The sequence below is a fragment of the Cottoperca gobio genome, chromosome 17 (genome assembly GCF_900634415.1).
Source record: "Cottoperca gobio chromosome 17, fCotGob3.1, whole genome shotgun sequence".
NCBI classification, from domain to species: domain Eukaryota; kingdom Metazoa; phylum Chordata; class Actinopteri; order Perciformes; family Bovichtidae; genus Cottoperca; species Cottoperca gobio.
In genome coordinates this window covers 6,296,228-6,316,213 of record NC_041371.1, presented here as the reverse complement: position 1 = coordinate 6,316,213, position 19,986 = coordinate 6,296,228, and the positions used below count along the sequence as shown (strand labels likewise).

Here is a 19,986-nt window from a genome sequence, read left to right as displayed (position 1 = left end):
AGAAGGTTTGGGTGACTGCCTCTGGCCCTGCTATTGAGCTCCCTAATTAAACTATTAATCTCACATCATTAACCTCCGATGACCCTTTCCTCCCTCCATGCTGACATTGCTGCACTGGCTTATGAAAACAACTTCCCATCAAATTTGCCCAACCTCTAAATTGCGTTCCTCCAACACTTTATCTTGCAGATGTTTTTCTCATACATATTACGGTTTCCCCATTACTTTCTCAGAGTGCATTTTCTGTTGTTTAGTTCTCCCTCCACCGTAGCCTCTCTCTCAGTGTGCCTGTCTGTGTGATGTGTGTGGACCACAGCTGTGTGCTAACTGCATTACTCTCCAAGTGGCTCTCCAAGGTGGATATGGTTACTTTTAATTAAAAAAGAATCAATTTCTATCCCTGTCAGTTTTTGAACTGGGTGACCATATGGACACTAAAAAATACAATCCAATTTCCAGCCACCAAGCCCCCCATCTGGCCACCCCTCTCCAAACCACTTTGGCACTTCAATCACATCAGTCCATTGTAGAAGCTTTAAAATGTGCCAAGTCAATCTATGGAGCTTGTCTCATAGGTATCATCTTTTAAGATTTCTATATTACTGGCTATTTTGTGATACCTCTGTCCAAAACCAGAGCTCCTATATATTTAGCATAATGGACCCATGGGAAACCTCTTCGTGGTAGAGCAATTGGACAATAAGGAAACACTATAGAACTAACAAACTCCATTGGATCTATTGGTAGTATGTATGTGGACACAAATAAGCACTAAAATGTTGTGGCATAACACAGTGGTTTGATGTCAAAAGTCACTTTAAACGTATTAAGTTCATTGTGGTCGCAGTGTAATCCTCTTGTCACTGGGAGTGAAAGGAGCAGGCTCGGCTACAAAGGCTTCGGTGGTTTTGCCGCACCACACATGAAAAGCCACCCAAGATTATAACATGAGAGGCACGAGAAGAGACACATACATCAAAAGCTTATTAAAGCCAAAGAAATAACTCACAATGACAACCCTCCAAAAAGATAACCATTACATTTAAGTGCTGGGCATGTATGACTTTGAGGCTGACCTTGTGGGTCAGTGGCCTATTGTGTACCAGGAGGCTGTATAGAGAGCTGGTTGATTAGGTTGAGCTCCCTGGGGATCGATGGGATGTCTGCGATCAGCACTCAGAGTAATCACACTGTATTGTGCGCCTACTCAATGACGATATCATTTGAATGATGCATAGGGCTATCACACTGATAGTGCTGAAGGAGGATTTGTTGAACTTATTTGTTCTTTGAAATCATGATGAATTGTACCATCTTAAGTATTACAAACTAACAAACAACCTTTGAAATGTGGCCATCCTAAACCAGCAGACAATGCAATGTAAATTGAATAGCCTATAGTTTTTAATGTAAGGAAAAGGCCTGACACTGATTATACGATCGCTACCTGTGGTTGCTTTGCCTGTTGAGCTTTTTCAAGAAGGAGACAAGGACACGAGACCGAACCCATGTAATCAGAAACATGCCGGGCACCCCACCCATAATATCTGTCTGGTGTCTGCCCTGTAATACAGGAAATCCAAACCAGAACTATCAAGTTCACATAACTAAGTTGCATACAAATTACAGGCATCAAATCCACCCAACCCTGCCATTAGTGGTAGGTGTTATTTTTGCCCCCCAACTGTCTTATTTTAATTCTATGTCTGTTTGCTTTACAGTCTGGGTAATAGCAGGTCTACGCTTTTTCCCATGTGTGCTTACATTAAACTACAACCATAGGTTAACCTCGACTAGAGTCAGGCTTTTCTATAAGTCTATATACATTTGTTTAATCTTTCTTTTAAGTTGAAAGGAAATATTTTATCAAATTACTCATTCATGTACTGTATAAGGGTTTGAGTGTATCTTCAATAAAAACACTTGTGCCAGCTTGTCACAGACGAGTATCTTTGTCTGTTAATTCAAATGATGGGCTCTGGGTATGTATCCGTAAATTATATGATTACAGAAATTAGAGACTAGGGCGAAGATGATAGCAGAGGCTGTTTGCAAAAAGACTAGATTTACAAAAGTAAGGCTACTGTAAAACATTGTCCAAATTAACACATAGTTTAGTTTAGTAAAATACAAGCTAGCTAACTGTGTGTGATTCTTTAAATACCTATTTAACTGGTGTTTTCAATGTACTTTATGCGTTTGAGGCCAACACACCTTAAAACACTGTAGAGACCACCATCACAAAATATGGGTTTATAAAATATTAAATTGCTTTAGCCATCCTGCACATTTTCTTAATGTTCACCTTTGTATGTACCTTTCTGCACAATATAGATTAAAAATAGCACAATCGAAGCACAGCTAAATAATCCGAACACCATCCAAACTCTGGGCTGCACTGGGCATCTGGCAGACTCAGCACATCTTAATAATGTGTTGGCACTTTCAATGCCTCTGACATTACCTTTTTTTCTTTATGATCTCTATAAAGAATATGCATTTGAATCAATTCTGTGCATTCCCTTGGTGGCAATTAAAATGCAAGCGTAGAAGAGCCCAGGTACACAATATGGCATGATAATAAACATGGTGCACAACTAATAAATAAATTACTGACATTGCTTTGTCAAGAAGAGTTCCTTGCCAATTATTCATAGACCAAAAATGGTCTTGCAGTTATTGTTAGGCGGTTTAATTTCCTCCAGATGATGAATGATCAACATATCATAATTGGTTTGAATTGTTAAGTAACTATTATTATTCCAAGGTTTTGGCTACATAACAAAAGGAGAATGAAAGGGCTGAGGGGCCACATATTGTATGTCTTACTTAAGAACCTGTGCTCCAGTCAAGGTTTATATTATTTTATGATATTCCAACTAAGCAGCCTAAAGCAAAGTACACAGTTTATAATTTGATAACACCTTCTGCTAGTTGTGTCCATGTGGAATGTGATGTGAGCATGCTAATTGAGGAGTTTTAATTATTTCTATTTCCATTCATACTGTAAAACATGTATTTTATAAATGAGTTGTTCACTTTAAACACTAAATTTAGCGTACTCACCACATGGCACATTTCACACTGTATGTGTGTGACAATTTAATGGATTCATTTTGCAAATCAATGGATTAAGTTCTGCTTAAAATACGGTAAACTGTTTGTTCCTTTGTGCATATGACATGGTAAATATAGCCTCATCAGAAAACCCCTCTATTTTATAATTATATAATAGTTCCTATAAATTCCCGTTAATTCCCATGGAGAGTCTCTTGAATATTCTCAGAATTATGCGACAATAGTCCGATCACATTACAGGCAGAGCAAAGACAGTCTTGCCAGAACAAGAGAAAAAAGTGCTAAAACTTTTCTGCAAGGTCGAGATCACACTGACACTGTGCAAAACTCTAGACGAGCAGCAAGAGACAGAGATGATAACACAGGGCTGAGTGAGGCAAGACAAAGGGTACAGAAAAACAAATCCTACTGGACCCATGTATGAAAGCACAGGGCAGTTGTGGTCGGACGGGGGAATGGGAAGGGTTGGTGTATAATTGAATTACAGTGACCCTATGACAGCACTATAGGTGAGGTCATGTGCTGAATTAATTCTGTCCCTGACCCCGTCTTCGGCAGGGCCGTTGTTCTTGGCTGCCCCTGAAACCCAAAGGCGCAGCAACGGTGACACATATTTCTGAGCGCCTTCTTCCACATGAAAAAATGTCATTCAGATTGACAGCCAGGCACAGAGGCCGATGGAGCATCACGCTGTGCACTGTAAGCTTATTTTAGTGCAAATGCTAAAGCTCTCTATAATTTTGGAAATGCATTAGACAAGCTGCTATTTCTGTTTGTTGGAATCCACCAAAGTAACCAGATCTAAATTGAATCTATATTCTATTGTGGATGAAACTCACAGTATGAAAGCTTGTTCTCCACGAATATCCCTACATTCAATTAATGTGCAACAATGTTGTGGGTTAAATTCTTTAGCTAATACTGTCAGTCCCTTTAAACGAGGAGAATGTCTACAAAAGGGTTGCATTTGTTCGACTAGTGAGGATAATAAAGCTGAAATTATTCTAAAAGAACTTGCTCTTAACCTCCCATTGTTTGCAATTTTCACCATGTGTGTGTAGCAAATGGGAGGCTTGAATGTTCTTACTGTCAAAATACTTAAAAAGCTTAAGGTATTATCAGATTGTAAAGGAAGCAGGGCAGTACGCAGATGAATGAAGTTACTTACTGTCTGCCTGAGAGGAGAATACCATGCAGCTGAGAAGAAGCAGGAACAGCAACGCCCCTCTGGGCAGGAGGGGCACTGCCAGGTGAATATTAGGCACCATGTTCCAAGTTGGCACTGCTCCCTCCTCAGTCCCCTGCTAGACACGTCCCACTCTGACAGGATCAAAGACTAACACCTGCGAGAGCAAACACATGCAGAACAGTACAGAAACATTAGTATTCAAACCCACTATATATTTGCATATATTTGAATGAGCACAACTACACAGTAAAGCAGAAATATCAAAAGCAAGTCGCAGAGCAGAACCAAAGGAGACGGAAATTTTGTATACTTGTAAGAAACCCTAACTCTACACAACAGCTCACAACACTGGAGATCTTTGGTTGCGATCAACAAGACATTCAATACCCACAACAAAATCCTGCTCGGGGGCAGAGCAAAATACAAGTGAAGCGAATGTAACACGCAAACTACATCAGCAGAAGAGTTACGAAACAAATGCAGTACAATGTAACAGGGAGAAATCATGGGAAGAAATAACAAGAACAAAGAGGGAGGTCAGGACGCCGGATTAAGCTCCTCAGCTGTCCTCTCACAATGGGGATCAGTTAAAAACCCAGAGGACCTCCTAAACAGAACTCCCTAAGGACCTCCGCCCACTTAATGTTCTCCATTAAGAAATTGAAACTGTGTCTTCCAGATGGGTCCAAATCACACAGAGTGCAATGATCTCATAATATGACAACATGTATGCATACGTAAACATTTAACATACAAACACCCCGAGGGGGACACGGATGGTCAACAAAGCAGCAGCAGGTGTGCCACAAATTAACCATAATTAAGCGAGCAATAAAACAGAAAGCATTTCCCAATCGTCGTGAGTAGTGGGAGGAGACGCAAAAACAAAGGCTGTCCCTCAAATCAAACCACACAAACATTGATTCTTTGTCTTTTTAGGAATTAGATTTAGTGTAGGAAATGACTAAGCCAGCTGATAAGATTCGGATATATGACTTTAAGTTTGTTATAGCCTGCAGTTTTGATGTCTAATGCTATTAAAGACAAAGTAACTGTGTATCCCCATGAATCGAGCGAACCAAATTGTGTATCCCTACACTCTTGCCCATGGCCATCTGTGATGAGTAATCATAATGCTGTAAAGCAGACCACAATATGGTAAGGATAGATATCTCTCTTTTGATAGAATTAAAGCAGAATCTCTAGAGGACTTCAGAAAAAGAAAATGGACTAAAATGAGAAAAGTTTTTAAAGTTTTAAAGTAAGCCTACTTTTGTCTTCAATGCTCCCTGACAATTATTCTGTCTAAAGCTTTTACGAGAGGCCTATTAGAATTGAATTGAAGACTTTTTAAGCTCATCTGTTCAGTCTCACTGCCGAGTTTATAGTGGCAACAGAACAATACTGATCGCCGATATTTGTGAAAAGAGATGCACTCACAATGTGGAATATCTTGAGGCTTGCTGGGTGGCCGGTCAGCTTTAGTCTATTCAGTTCAGCTAAATAAGTTTGAGTGTCAGGAACACAATGCCTCCTGTATCTTGTGGGGGAAAAAACGTCCCATTCTTAAGCCTGTGGAGGTGTTGAGCAGCCCATTACTCATGTGGCTATTTCAATGCTGAAAAAATGCACTCACCGGGCACCTCTTTGACCACCGTCTTTGTGAAACAGGAGCAAGGAAAACACTCTGCTGGGTAGAGATCTTAGGAAAGCAACATTTCAAGAGTTTCCTTTTATTCATCTGAGCTCAGCTGTAACCTCTTTCGACAAGTCACTTTGCAAAGGAAAAAGACAGGCATGGCTGAGTAAGATTATGTTAAGGAAAGCTATGTGTGAGTCACGGTGCTGGTGCCTCACCTGGGCAACGCTGCAGACAGGTATCATTGACGGTTAGGTCTTCACTGTTTGTCTCTTACGAATGTGCCTCTAGGCTTTCATGTCTACAAAACTAATTTCCGATGCAACACACCTTGCATCCAAGGAATTTCCAAACACTGTGTGCAGCCAAGATCATCTATCGTCAGTGAAAGTTCAAACTGTGATCGCATCAAGCTGTATTATACTTCTCCCTGCATGCAGTGGAAAGTGCAGCTAAAATAATTTAACACCTCTGGAAAAAGAGATTCCCTTGTTGCTTTTACCTTCACTGCTAATTAGAAAGTGGCGCTTGTTGTTAAGCTGTAGCAGTCTGGAGAAGAAAAAGATACACAAATACACAGCTCATTGCCAAAGAACTGGAGCACCCCCCCCCCCCCCCATACTCTGCAACTACAATTTAAAGACATTTAGGACCCATTTTTATTTCACATAAATACCCCCAAGTTAGCTTTGCAAAATGAGTGCAACTCACATCAAGTTTGTTGGCTGACAAATTGTCCCTCGTACTTGTATGTACGCCACCGTTGCGTTGGTTCATGTCGGTGAGTAGACAGAGTGAGCGAGGCTGATAGAGTTGGCTACTCGCCGTGCTCCAAACCCGTGGCGGTGGAAGGATATCTTTTACAGCAGATGCCAGAGAGAGGCAGATGCTTTTCATCTTCAATGAGACAAATTCCTAGAGCGAGGTTTATTCTTTATTTATATAGCTGCTTATTTATCCCAGTGCAGCTTGGTGCCTCCCAGCTGCACACAAATACTATGGGACAACACTTGCCACTGTGTGCATTTGTGCTGTGGCGGTAGTGCTACTGACATGACGACAGGACACCAACGTGGATGTGGTTCAGTGTGTTCCAAAATCTTAGCAAGTGGCTCAGCACGCTGGACGGGATTGTTTGCAACTATGTCGGAGAGCGAGGGAAAAACAATAAGAACATGTAGGGGTGGGTGTCTGCCCTAGTGAGATTATATGCGAATCCTTCTGTCTGGGTAATTATTTAATTCAGAGGCCTGGTTAGTGTGTGAGAGTAAGAGAGGAAATTGTGTGTGTCAGAGAGAGAAAGAGTTAGCACTGCATAATTGCGGCTAAAATTATCACCCAGATTATTTCCCCAGAAATTGAGATCCTAATTATTAATAACAATAATTAGTCAGAATGAACTGAGAAGCTAAATTGTTTCACAGCTAGAGTACTTATAGAAGCAATGTAATACAGTTTGAAAGTGCAGTGCACTAAACTAATGTTTCATAAACCAGTATTTCAGAACGTATAACAAACTTCAAAATCAAATTATTGCATTCTAACTAATGCTGAATTTAATTACCACTTAATTCTGTCTGGTATAGACTTATTGTTAAAGCAGATTAGAGGTTTCTGGCTCAACTCCACCTACTTCCAAGGTACGTGGAGAAGGGAAGTAGTCTGAGGAGGTCAGAACTCCAGCAACACTCTCAGTATAATCGCTTCTTGTCATTTTCTGGGATTTGATTTTGCCCCAGCCAATCAGTTCGTCCAATCAAGCTAGTTTATGGAGAGCAAGATGTGGTGTCCTGATATAGGAAATAATAGACCAGACATGGTCAAATATGTGTGAGTTACTTCCACCTCATTATCTCTTATTCACTATTGAAGAAGAAAAGGCTAAACTGTGTTTAACAAATTCAAGCTTTAAACTTCCTAGACTAATGAGCTAATGTTTAGGAACAACTATCACTTACAGCCCAAAATGTTTGAATCACTCAACAAAATGTGAGATGAAGGAGGTGAGTCATGGTGCAGCATTGGGTCTAATTTGACAAGATGCATCTTATATATAGAGAGAATACTCTCTACATGTTCAACACACAGACACCATGAAAGAGAACCGAAGGTTATTACATTGATAGTGAAGTTGGAGTGACCTTTACCAACTAGGCACTCTTCAGGGCATCCACTGTTAAGGAAGGGGCTTTTGAGTCTCGAGTGTCTGGGGAGATTGCAGTAATGCAGTGCGTGACGTATACTGTATATTCGCTGTAGGCAGACGACTAAGAGGTTTAGTGAAGTAATTAACAAGGGAACAATGGGTTGTGAACATATAAAACTGTAAACTGCAGAGGACAAAAGAGCTTTTGACCGCGTTCATTGGGATGGGGATTTTTTAGAAAGAATACACACCTATCCCGTTTGCTTGTTTTACACACACATCAGGTGTCTGTCATTCAAGGCATTACCCCTAGTGTGTGTGGCAAGGGAGTAGCCACCCATACAGAATAAGTAGTTTACAAACAGCTGCAGAGAGAGAGAGAGAGAGAGAGAGCGCAGAAGCTGAGTAAACACTACCATTACACAAACTACAGGTAGCATCTCTATTCTCCATCGTTTCCATTCCATTTTTCTCCGTCTCTGTTTAATGGGTCATCCTGAGTGCGGGAGGGTGGGACAGCTGAGATATATGGCTAACAGTGTGGAGAGCTAATCATGGCCGTCCCTTGAGGTGATAAACCCAGACCGGAGGGGTTTGTGTTGGCGCAGGCTGCAACGGCTCCATAAACACAGTTACAAGCTAAATTTCGACAGCAGTGTTTTGGCCCCTGATTAGTTTTCCATGCCCTCGAAGGCTAACCGTCACAAGTCTGTGGTCCTTTTTTACCTCAACGGGGATCACGCACCACAAGACCCCAGGAGAATTACTGCAAGCCGACGAGCCCCGTATTATAATGAAAGTGTAAAGTAACTGAGTATCTGAGAGCCTTTCTGTATGCACAGACTTGATAGTACATGTCTTTTTTACAGGGCCCTGCATTGAAATTCACCTAACAAAGGGTAATGCCCTGTGAACTATCAAGTTTTACAGCACTGTTGTTTACAAGCCGAGTCCACAGAGTTAATTGTTAACGCCTTACTGCCGAGCAGAAGATTGAGAGACTGAAAAGCACCTATAATATATAACTGCACTTCCTTAAATTGAGCAATAGAAAGTAAAGAGCACTGATTATGCTGACCTACAATGACAGCATTCGTGTAATAAATCACATGAGTAAAGTGTCTGCTTGTGTGGATGACTCAAAGAAATCCATCAGGTAGTTCATTAAAGACACTTACCAATAATTACATTTGATAATACTACATTCATGGGAAATGCATGCAGACATTTACAACATATGAGTCTCTGTGACTCATTGTGATGTAAGAGATGCACGAGGGTTGGACTTAAAGCACCTTAATGTTGCTGATAATGTGCTGAATCCCTAACTTGCCTCTCAACAGGATGCAAAGACCATCGCATATTGGCTTCACTCATATGATACAATGTCGATTGGCATTTAGTCTGGTTGAGTGAACATTTAACAAAACCGAAGCACCTCCATAAATTGCGACTGAAGTGGGGATTTACAATCACCTCTCGGGGGCTACCAGTCTTTTCAGCTGCAAATCAATCTTGGAATGAAAGGTGATATGTATTACACTGATATGTATTTCACGGAGTAGAAGAGACATACCAGAGTGCCACTTCCATTTGAATTTATTAGAGAGTGATTATTGGCATAGTCGAGCGGCAGAGCAAGGAGAAAATGGCTTGCACTACAAAGTGTCGGGCAAAGGGCCTGCAATAAATCACAAAACTGGCTCAATGTAAAACAGACATTCATCAAATAAAAGCAATGCTGTGCATACCTCCAACGATCGAGTGGATGAAACAACTTTCTGTAAAGTAGCACCAACCTTAGGAGCCACATTTACAGAATACAAACCCGGTTAAGTGGAGCATTCATGAAATGATAACGTTAAATAAAACAATTCAATAAAAAGTATTCATGCTTTTTCTCTGAGGACTCTGTATGGAAAACTTGTATTGGTTATTCATTGCATCTCCTTTGTTGACATCCTTAACGGCTGGATCACACATTTTGCCATTTTTATTTGGTATCATTGGTATTATTTTTATGATTATGATGTTTCTTATGAATTATTACTGTTTACTTTTCTCTTTGCTTCTCATCTCTCTCTCTCTCTCTCTCGCTTCATCATTATTTTTGAAAAAGTGGCAACAATTTTGTTATTGTTATTATTTAGGACAACCTCAAAGGTAGGGCCTAAATAAAAATGAATGGAGAATGATACAATAAAAATGCTTTGTATTGAATTCTGAGTCTCTACAAATGTATGCAGCGAATAGCCTTGACCTAGTTCAAACACTGAAAAAAAATGTTTGTACTTGTTTACAATTTAAAGAGTTCTACAAATGATTTATTGCATAATTAGGAATGATTCTGTGCTATGGCCAAACATTAAATTAGTAATATAAACTGAGACACATTCTCAACAGCAGATGTGCAAATATATCTAAAGGAAATTCACACTGTCAAGCAAGAAAGATGGCAAAGACGTCACCACTTGACGGTTTGCTTGCGGACAGATGGTGCCATAAAATGACTAGGCAGCACAGAAGGCATGGATCCCCCCCTACCCCTCCTAACACCACGACTTCAACTCCCCCACCCCCCACCCCCTGGGCAGAAAGCCTTGTCTCCGTCAGTAAAAGACAAACAGAGTGAATGCATGTGAGCATAAAGACTGGCAAAGACAGAGCTCCTTGGATCAATAGATGGCCAAACAGAGGCAGTTGTTTAAGCTCAGCTCAATCCACGGATATATGTGGATCTTTAGCAACCGCAATGAGCAGAAATATTAGAAAAAATAAACATTGTAGACTCCAGTAGAATACAATACAAACTGAAATCCCACTATGTAAGCAGGTGTTCTCACTCGTACTGCGGTGTTTTCATTTCCTACAGGTGTTGAGCCAAACTTTGTATAATAGGGTAGAAGGAGGATTTTTAGGGCTTCATACTATTCAAAAGGTGCCTATACACTGTTCTAAATCAATTACCGCTAGTGAGTCAGTGCTTAGGGTAGGGGGGTATTGTAAATCATCTTGGTGTCAGCCCAGATTAGTGACTGTAACGGGGCGGGAGTGAAGCTCTTTGGTCAACAGGGACCCTCCAGAGGCATACATGAGAACCAAGCTGTGGCCTCAGTGCTTAGTGACAGAACAGCAACTCTGGTAATTGTTTGCCTGAATACTTTGTACTAACTTTGGGCTATATGACGATGTATACTGAGAGACTGGCAGAGAAATTCGCTATACCCTTTTCATCCCTTTGATATTGCTGGTAATTGGAGAAAATGATGCGAATCAGAGAACCAAACTGCTTTAAGGCAATATTAGATTTTAAGGATTTTTTCATCAATGTGATCAAATACACATACCATGATTGGTCATGTGTTTTCAATTCACAAAGAGTTGTTGTTTCTAGGAGTTTATCCATAGTGCAAACCCTGACTTTATACATAAATGTTAAGTTTTACAGTCATTCGGATTTGCCTACTCATACTAGGACATTTTGAAGAGGAAGGACTAGCCAGTATGCTTTGCACTGCATTGGCTATTAATAAAAAAAACTGGTCATTCGCTGGCTGATGGGTACTGGCTGTGATGGTCTGTGCTTATCAAACTGCAAGCATGAAAGCAGCCCACTATCTCACTACATCCTTTTATGCAAATCTAATTCTGATGAACTGTTATGTCAGCAACAATATGCCTCTAACATATAAACACAGAGGTGAGGAGATGTAACTGTAGCCTAAATTCACTTCATGACACAAAGAAAGTCCAAGGTTCTTTATACCATACTGGATGGTTATGTGATTGTTTGGCTTCAGTCAGAGCTGGGACGCGCAAATGAAACTGTATATTGACACAATGGTTTTATTATTTCATACAACAGAGCATGTAAAAGACACAGCGACACACAGCCCTCTGCGGTCCAAGGTACAGAGGAACAAAACCCAGTGTTGACACAGGGAACGGTTAGACTAACTTGGGGGAAGGCTGGGAAAAGCACTTCCTATATAACCAAGCATTTGTGGTGGGAAACAGAAACATTGGACCTGTTGGTGTCTGGGGCAAAGCCTGAGGTTCTATTTAGAAAGGAGGACCCCTTGATGAGAAATGTGTTTGAAGGAATCTAACTTGCACACATAACATAATGTTATTCTGCTATTCTTGAAACAAAACAAACTCTCTGTGTTACACAAAGGAAACCTAAGACTCCTAGTCTCCCAGAAACAGCTAAGACAGATTTAACATGGGTTTGTTGCCATTGTGGAAAAAAGAGGATCTCCAAGTCCTAATCCAACTTCTTTCCTGCCTTTTTTATTAGAGACAGCTATCCTCTCAGCCCCTGTCTAACTAGTGAAAAGAGGCAGATTCTAATAAGCCATTCTGTCTTTCTGTCAGTCTGTGTTTCTCTCCATCCCCGTTTCCTCCTCTCTCTCTCTCTCTCTCTCCCTCCCTTGCCATGTCTCCTTCTCTGTCTCTTTCTCTCTGTCTGAGCCACGAGCCAGTCTGTTGGAACAGATGGAACCATATATCCCCATTGCTCTCCGGAGGCCTGGGGATTTAAAATGTAAAAGAGATGAGTGTGGAATATGCAGGGCTGAGTCGATAAAGGGCAAGAGAAGCACGGACTCTCAGCTTAGACCGTCTTCATCAAACAACATACTGTTCTTTTCAAAACTATGTGTGTGCTATAGAGCAAAAAAATAAATAAACATGCACCTGGCATGTCTAGATTTACTGTCTAATCCAACCTTTTTTGAACATATTCTATTGGTAACAGAGGCATATGCCCCAAAACGTTCTTATTCTGTCGATAGAAAATTAAACTGTTGTCCTTTATCGAGCAAAAGTTACAAACATTTACTTTGCTCATTCAAAAATGATAACAACACAAGAATTATATTATTATTTCTTTACTAAAGCTAAAGCAATTGTAACAATTTTGATGATCGACTTTAATTTTAGTAAATAATTAAAAAATGTAATATTTTCTCTCCTTCCAGCTTCTCAAATGTGTGTACGCTTTTCTTTGAATTAATATATTTGAGTTTTGGACATTTTGCTCAACCGCTTAGCGCTGGAAAATGTTGATGGGCATTTTGTATTATTTTGTAGACTAGTACAAAAATGTGTCCATTTCGTCAGTAATGAATAAATAATCATTTGTTGCTACTCTATTCCAATGAAAGTAGCTTCTAGTAGTGTGTGTGTGTGTGTGTGTGTGTGTGTGTGTGTGTGTGTGTGTGTGTGTGTGTGTGCGGGGGGTGATCTATTGCCACTTTAAGTTACATTGGCCAGAAATGTTGAGTCAGACCTGCATTCCTCCACACCTCCCTTCATGCCACCTTTCAGGTAATGGGCAAGTATCTGGACACTGTATCTGTCGTCTGGGAGAGGATTTCGCTTCGTGCTCCATCTCTGGTTGACAGGTTGACAGACAGGAAGAGTGAAGAACAACAGGCAGACGAGGTTGTGAGCAGTACAATCGATGGCCAGCTGACTAGCAAGGTCCATTATAGTGACAGGCCGGAGCCACAACATGACGACTTGCACTCCACCAACGCCCTCATTACTACCTATGAATCTCTCACTGGGACCAATCTCTCTCTTCTCTACGCCTTTTTGCTTTCTCTTGCTTTCTCTCTACAGTACATCTCCCTAGGAAAAGCATAGGACTGAATTTCACTCTCTCAATCTGATGAAAAACGTTTTAAAGGAGGAAAAAGCCACCCTCAAGCCTCTGCACTTAGCTTTATGTACTAGGCAGCTAATGGATACTGAACAAAGATGACATTGGGTAATACACCCGAGAAAGGCACAATATGTACATTTAAGCCTGTACAATCGTGAAGACATTTCAACCGTCTAAGAGGAATAATCTCTGCTATATTAAACATTTCTCCCACTATCACCCTGTCTTTCAGCTACGCTATCTGCTCTCTTGTCCTCTTTCCCTCCTACATCCCCTCTAGTTATTCTGAAATCCTTAGTCCTTGGGAGACTTATTTATACTCTCTCCTTTACCCCACCCCTCTTCCTCACAGTACAGCTGCAGATAGGATTTACCTGCAGCTGAGACAGCATCCAGACTATCAATTACCACGAGTGTAGAGTCACTGTTCTGCAGCGTGGCTAACAAGACATACAAACGCAACACATGGTGCACACACAGACACGTATCTCTTGGAACACATCCAGTGAGAGAAATTCTAAATTGACTGTTGGTCACAGGATTTTATTGACTAATGAAATTGTTGGGTGAAAATCCACTTCTAAATCTAGACAAGAGCACGGATACATCCAATCAAGCCAACTGGTATTTAGATCAAGTGTTCTATGAAAGAAGAGCAGAAATTCTAAGTGAAGACGCCAGAGATGCTATCTTCAGAAAATAAACGGGTATCAAAGAAAAAAGAAATAGGTCACTTCGGGAATTACAATCTCATGTTGAGAATTAAGAACCCTAAATAACAGCAGAGCTAGTGCTATGACTAAATAATATAAACTGTAAAAAGTTGTTCAAAGATGCGTGTGTAAAGTGTAGCGCTTGCATTTGCAAATGAGCACAAACGTTTTCAAAAAAGCACAAACATGCAAAACTTGGAGCCCAGTCCATTTGTAAAGTTATGATGTTTGACTGGCCTGCGATGTGCTGAAAACAGAAATCTCACCAAATTCTTCCTGACATGTCATCTCACTCTCTGACAACGATTAAACTGAACACCAGGACATTACACATAGAGAAAAGACACGCAAGGACAGGACCTGTCACTCACCCCACCAGATCCAGCCTGACACCTAAAGTGCCTCTGTCAGGTCAGCAAATGAAAAGCCATCACAGCCAATGTTGCAGTCATCAAGCTGAAGTCATTCCATAGACTGGTTAAATGCTATCGTGCCAGGTCCTGTTAAACTTTGTTGAGCATGTTTGGGCTCAGGGCGTCAGTTTTGATTCCTGGGCTTAATGCTTTGTTGATGCACCATCACAGGAGGCGAACAACCCTCCAGGTAAGAGAAATCACGTAGGGGGCACAGGCTAACACACCGTAATAAAAGTCTTGTGAGGATTACAGCCTGCAATCTAGCAATACTTGGTCACGTAGACAGTCCAGTGTCAGCCTGTGAAGAAAGATCTGAAGAAGTGAATTCCTTTTAAGTGAGCCATCGTGTCTAGCCGTGGCGGTATCGCAGTGATCATTAGGATAACATATTCGGGTCAAAAAGGTAATGAATGTGCATTAACAATTGACTGTATGGCAACTCTCTGTAAAGTGCAACACATTCACATATCTCCATCAAATCCATTACCCTCAGAGGGACTGACCAATGAGGATTTTTTCATGCTTTGAGCAAAATGTGCAAACATGTACTGTGCATTATTTACCTCAAACATACAATTAGATCGCCGTAGCAGCAAATCTACAGGCATTTCCAGGGTTTAACTGTTCATCTTGACTTTTCAAGCATGAGATGCAAAGGGGCATTCCTATGTACCACAAAGAGGGAACTGGTTATCCCTCTACTTTCCTTTTCCTAAACTAGTTCGCTTGTCTGACTGACAGCCTAGGCAGTCAAGTCTCCCATGTTTACTAATGTAGAAGCAACCCCTTTATCAGGGAGGAGATTTGTAGGGAAGAGGCAGGGGATTAGCCATCAAATTACCAGGCAGACAGCATCCCTGCTCCAGGGTTGTGAAGCGGTAATCTCTGAGGCTGAAGGGGGAGATCCAGATAAAGGTTTGGGATTGGTGCTGTGGAACTCCAAACTGTAATACATAAGTAAAATATGAAAGTCTGTTTCAGGGAAGCTATTTTTTTAAAGCAAGTTCCCCCTTCCCTTTTTTGTGGTAAGTACTTTTATAGGACCAGATCATATAGTTTCTCCCGTGTTCTTAGACTATGTGGTATCATTACATCGCCCAACACCCCCAAAGTGCAAGACTTTTGATAGGTGAAAGCTCTCAAACAGGAATTCTGTAGCTAGGCAGGGCTTGTGGAATTAGATTTCAGTGGCTTTGCCCATGGCTCTTGCATTGTCACCCCACTGCCCTCCCTTAAACAAGCATTGCTCTCCTCAGAGAATATCCCCTGGACACAGGAATGTTTCATCAACGCCTCAGCCCACAGCATCCTTACAGGGCCACAGTGGGCCAACAGGCGCTGCAATGCACAGGCAGGCTATAAATAAGTCAGGCAATATAATGAAACCAAATGAATCTCCATCCATCTTCCCAAAACAAGCCAGAGGACCTCAAAGTTCTGCGAGAAGAAGAGTATTGCCTGTCGTTGAGGATGAACCTCAAGATGAACAAAAGCCAAACGTTATGCTGAACACATCCAACTATAAAACATGCAACACACGTGCAATACTCTCAAATGCTAGGAGTACGTCCAAGTCTGTGAAATGGTATCCAAAACTGCAAAGACTTATTATTCCATTATATGATATCTCATTCGTAGTGAGAAGCCAGTCCTACTTGAGGCTATTTGAGATCAGCAACAGAGGACTGTTGAAAAAGAAGTCATAACTTTGGAGGAAGTGACAGGAGGGCTGAGAAAGTAATCAAGTAGAATATCCAGTCTAAGCCAGGCATTTGTAGAAATTGGGAAGCTGAGCAAACAAGGGCGGTGGTGGAGGCAGAGGGATAAATCAGCTTTTACTCCCAGAACCAAGCACCAAATAAATCAAACCTACATTCAATTTTATTTGCTTTACTGCAGTTCAGCATCAGTTATCCACTCATACACAGGAGCATGGTAAAGCTGCAACCTCTAATTCCTTTTAATGGCAGTCCACAAGCAACCAATTTGACCTGGTCTTTCTGCAGTTTAAATGACTTTAGGTCTATAAGATATTAGCAGCGTATCATACACTAATTCCATAATATAACATCAAGGTGTCATGCAAAAGAACAACGACCCTATTCCCTAGTCTTCTCCTATTTAAAAAAAATAGTTTTATGCTTGTCAGAATTTATATTTGCCATGGCCACTGTATGTCTCCAACCTTTATCATTGCACATTTTCACATACAAAAGCACAAGCTTTGGCCTTGTTATACATACAGAATACAAAAACTGCAGCTGCCCCTGGAAATGGAGACTGTTTCAATCAGTGTGGAGGCCATAATGGGATGATGTGGAATTGAAATGAGTTTTGGGCAAGGAGGGAAATGTCCTCTCTGACAAAGCAGATTTGTGTTCCCATTGAGAAACCCATGACTGTAATGCATAGAGCTAAGGTTTAAATGAAAGGTGCAAGGCTATGGGCACAAAACAGAGCTCAGAAGGCTAGCTTTAACAGGGCATAACATGTAGAGACATTTGCAGAATAGAATATATAATGTAAAAAAGAGCACAGAAAAGGACAGAAGGTAAGAAAGAGCTGAATATCATCTGAGCCTGAGTATTATTATCCACTTTAATTCACTTTGAAGAGACAATGAGCTAAAGCTACACTGCGGCAGATGTAGTGGGTTTATAAAAGACAATTTCTATTCCTCACTAATTGGCAACAAAAATAACATCCAACTTCTCGGGGGAAAGAATCTGCTTATTTTGATATGATCTCGTGTCAAAACCTTAGCGTGTGTTTAGCAAGCCTGTGTGGATGTCAAAGCATAGACAGACCTAGTTCAATCAAACAAGTTCTCAGCTTGGGGCAACTGAGGAAAAGCTTTCTTGTCAAAACACTGCCGATTTTAGTGGTAAAGAAGCCCTTCTTTCTAAACCTTCTTCTCTGCACCTGTCACAATGAATGAGCAACTGTCTGCAAGAAAGAAGTGACACAACTGAGACAAAAAAAAGTGACTATCAGCACAGCTAACACATCACACAGGCTTTGCCCTCTGATTGACATTGCTTCGTCACCATCAGGCAACAATTCCTGACACAAAATCAAATGAGAAACGTCCCTCTGCTGGCATTTTAAAGTCTGAGACCTCATAATAAACACGTCTACACTTCAGGTCCTGCATCAAAGCTTTGAACTTTAATAACCAAACAAAAGCTAGTTTTTTTCCCCACTTACAGTACGCGTCATAGACAAAGGTCTGGCTCCATTGACACAATCGCCTTCACAGACATTGATCTGTGATTGTAAGCAACCTCTCTCATGTCCCAACGGGGACTACAGTGATTAAGCAGATCCATCATGCGTTAACAGGCCATTACACATCACCCAATTCAACGATGATTAGAAATCAAGTTCTATGGAAAAATCCATATGCTCAGCCCATAATTACTTTTGAGGAATCCGATAGGGAGAGAGATTGAATGATTGACTGTTCCACACAGAGCAATTCATATATATGGAAAGACTTGAGCTGAGGTAGTAATTTAAGTGAAGGATATTTTGTATGTTTAGTCAGGGAATCTAATAAGGAGCAGTGGTTTACAAATCGCTTCGTTATTTCCTAAAGGTGGTAGCTAGGAGGTTTCCTAGCACTTAATGTTTCTCTGAAACTGGTGACAAAGTGACTGAAGCAAAGTCGTAAAAGTGGAATGAAGGGTCAGTGGCCTGCATGGTGGAGGTGAAGGAGGACGACCTACAGGTCGACCAGTGTGGCCAGGGATTGGCTTTGTTTGAACAAATGACCATGGCTGACAGTTTTTTGTCTTGTTTGTTTATGCTACTGAGCAGCTGAACAGACATTTTAACAAAGTGTCTGTCTTGAGTTTTGCCTCAAGGTTATTTTTTAATCAAGTCTGGGCAACCACTCCAAGACAAGACAACAGGGGTGTGTTGTAGAGTCTGGGTCGTAGCCCTGAATCAATATCTAAAAAAAAAGGACAAATATAAACAATAAATAAATAAAAAAGAAAGCTTAGTTTTGGTACAACTAAGAAAGAAAACAAAGTTCACAAGTTCCCATTGCAGCGAGACAGACCCGAGGGGAAGTCTAGATGTTTCAAAGGCCAAACAAAAAGAGGCAGACATGTTGTCTACACTACGTTCTTTGAAAGCTTAAGACAGCTTTGATGAAAAAGAGCAAGTTGCAAAAAGGATATTTTCCAACTGACACCAAGCTCCTTATATTGAGCAACATGTTATTGTGCAACTACTGCCACATTTATTGTGACCAAGAACAACACGAGCTCAGGCCAAATGTTTCTCATACAAGCATATAAAAGTTGATTATTGAAAAGGAACAAAAAGATTTACAACATAATTACAGCTGAGGGGGGCATTTAGAGATGTTATTCTTTGAAGGTACAAAAAGATTTTAAGGGAAAATTCTTTCAACAAAAGGTATATAATCAAACAAAAACTTTAAACTTTAAATCACACTTTAAGACACGTGTAATACGGGTTCAACTTTGTTGAACGCAAAGACAAAACATTTTCGAAAAATCATAATTTGTGACTTCCAAAGTTCTCCTCTACAATTATCTTGGATTTCAGGAGTGTCTCCTTCTGACTAGAATTCTTGCCGTTGAAACTTTACCCTCCGGATTGCCCAGGGAGATAAAGACAACTGGAAAAACAGGTTGTTTGGCCTCGGTGTAGGCCTAACGCAGTAGAACGGCAGGGTGCCTCACCTTAGCAGCGGTAGCTAGGGGACATTCTATGGCCCTTCTATTCAAAGTCCTCTGAATACGTAGGGGAGGGCTCGCACCAGACAGGGCAATTTGCCAGAGAGCCAGCCAATAGAGCTAAGCCAAGACGAGGTTAAACTATTGTTTTGGCTTAACAAGCAAGAGTGAGCAAGGACAAAAGAGAAGGGGACAAAAGAATAGTAAGAAAATACCTGACCATTGAAGTGTAACACATCAACTTATTTTGTAACTTTTATTATAAGAGACATCTTGTAAAAGGTATATCCCGAGATGAAACATACCACATACTGGAATAGGGATAGATAGACAATGAAGTTTAGAGTCTGGGACAGTCCTGGCAGTTTAAAAGAAATGCACCTGTGCCCCATATGTTTATAAAGAACTTTTGTTTTCTTTAC

At 40.8% G+C, this 19,986-nt stretch overlaps 1 protein-coding gene across 8 annotated transcripts in view; it reads right to left on the bottom strand.

Moving 5' to 3' along the window:
• ptprfb (protein tyrosine phosphatase receptor type Fb) overlaps positions 1-19,986 on the bottom strand; it is a 153,710-nt gene that overhangs the window by 96,679 nt on the left and 37,045 nt on the right. For all 8 annotated transcript variants that reach the window (XM_029452965.1, XM_029452966.1, XM_029452970.1 and 5 more), the window contains exon 2: positions 4,247-4,421. In XM_029452965.1, the coding sequence (XP_029308825.1) occupies positions 4,247-4,346 (100 nt within the window). In that variant the 5' untranslated portion in view covers positions 4,347-4,421. The remainder of the gene's footprint in view (positions 1-4,246; positions 4,422-19,986) is intronic.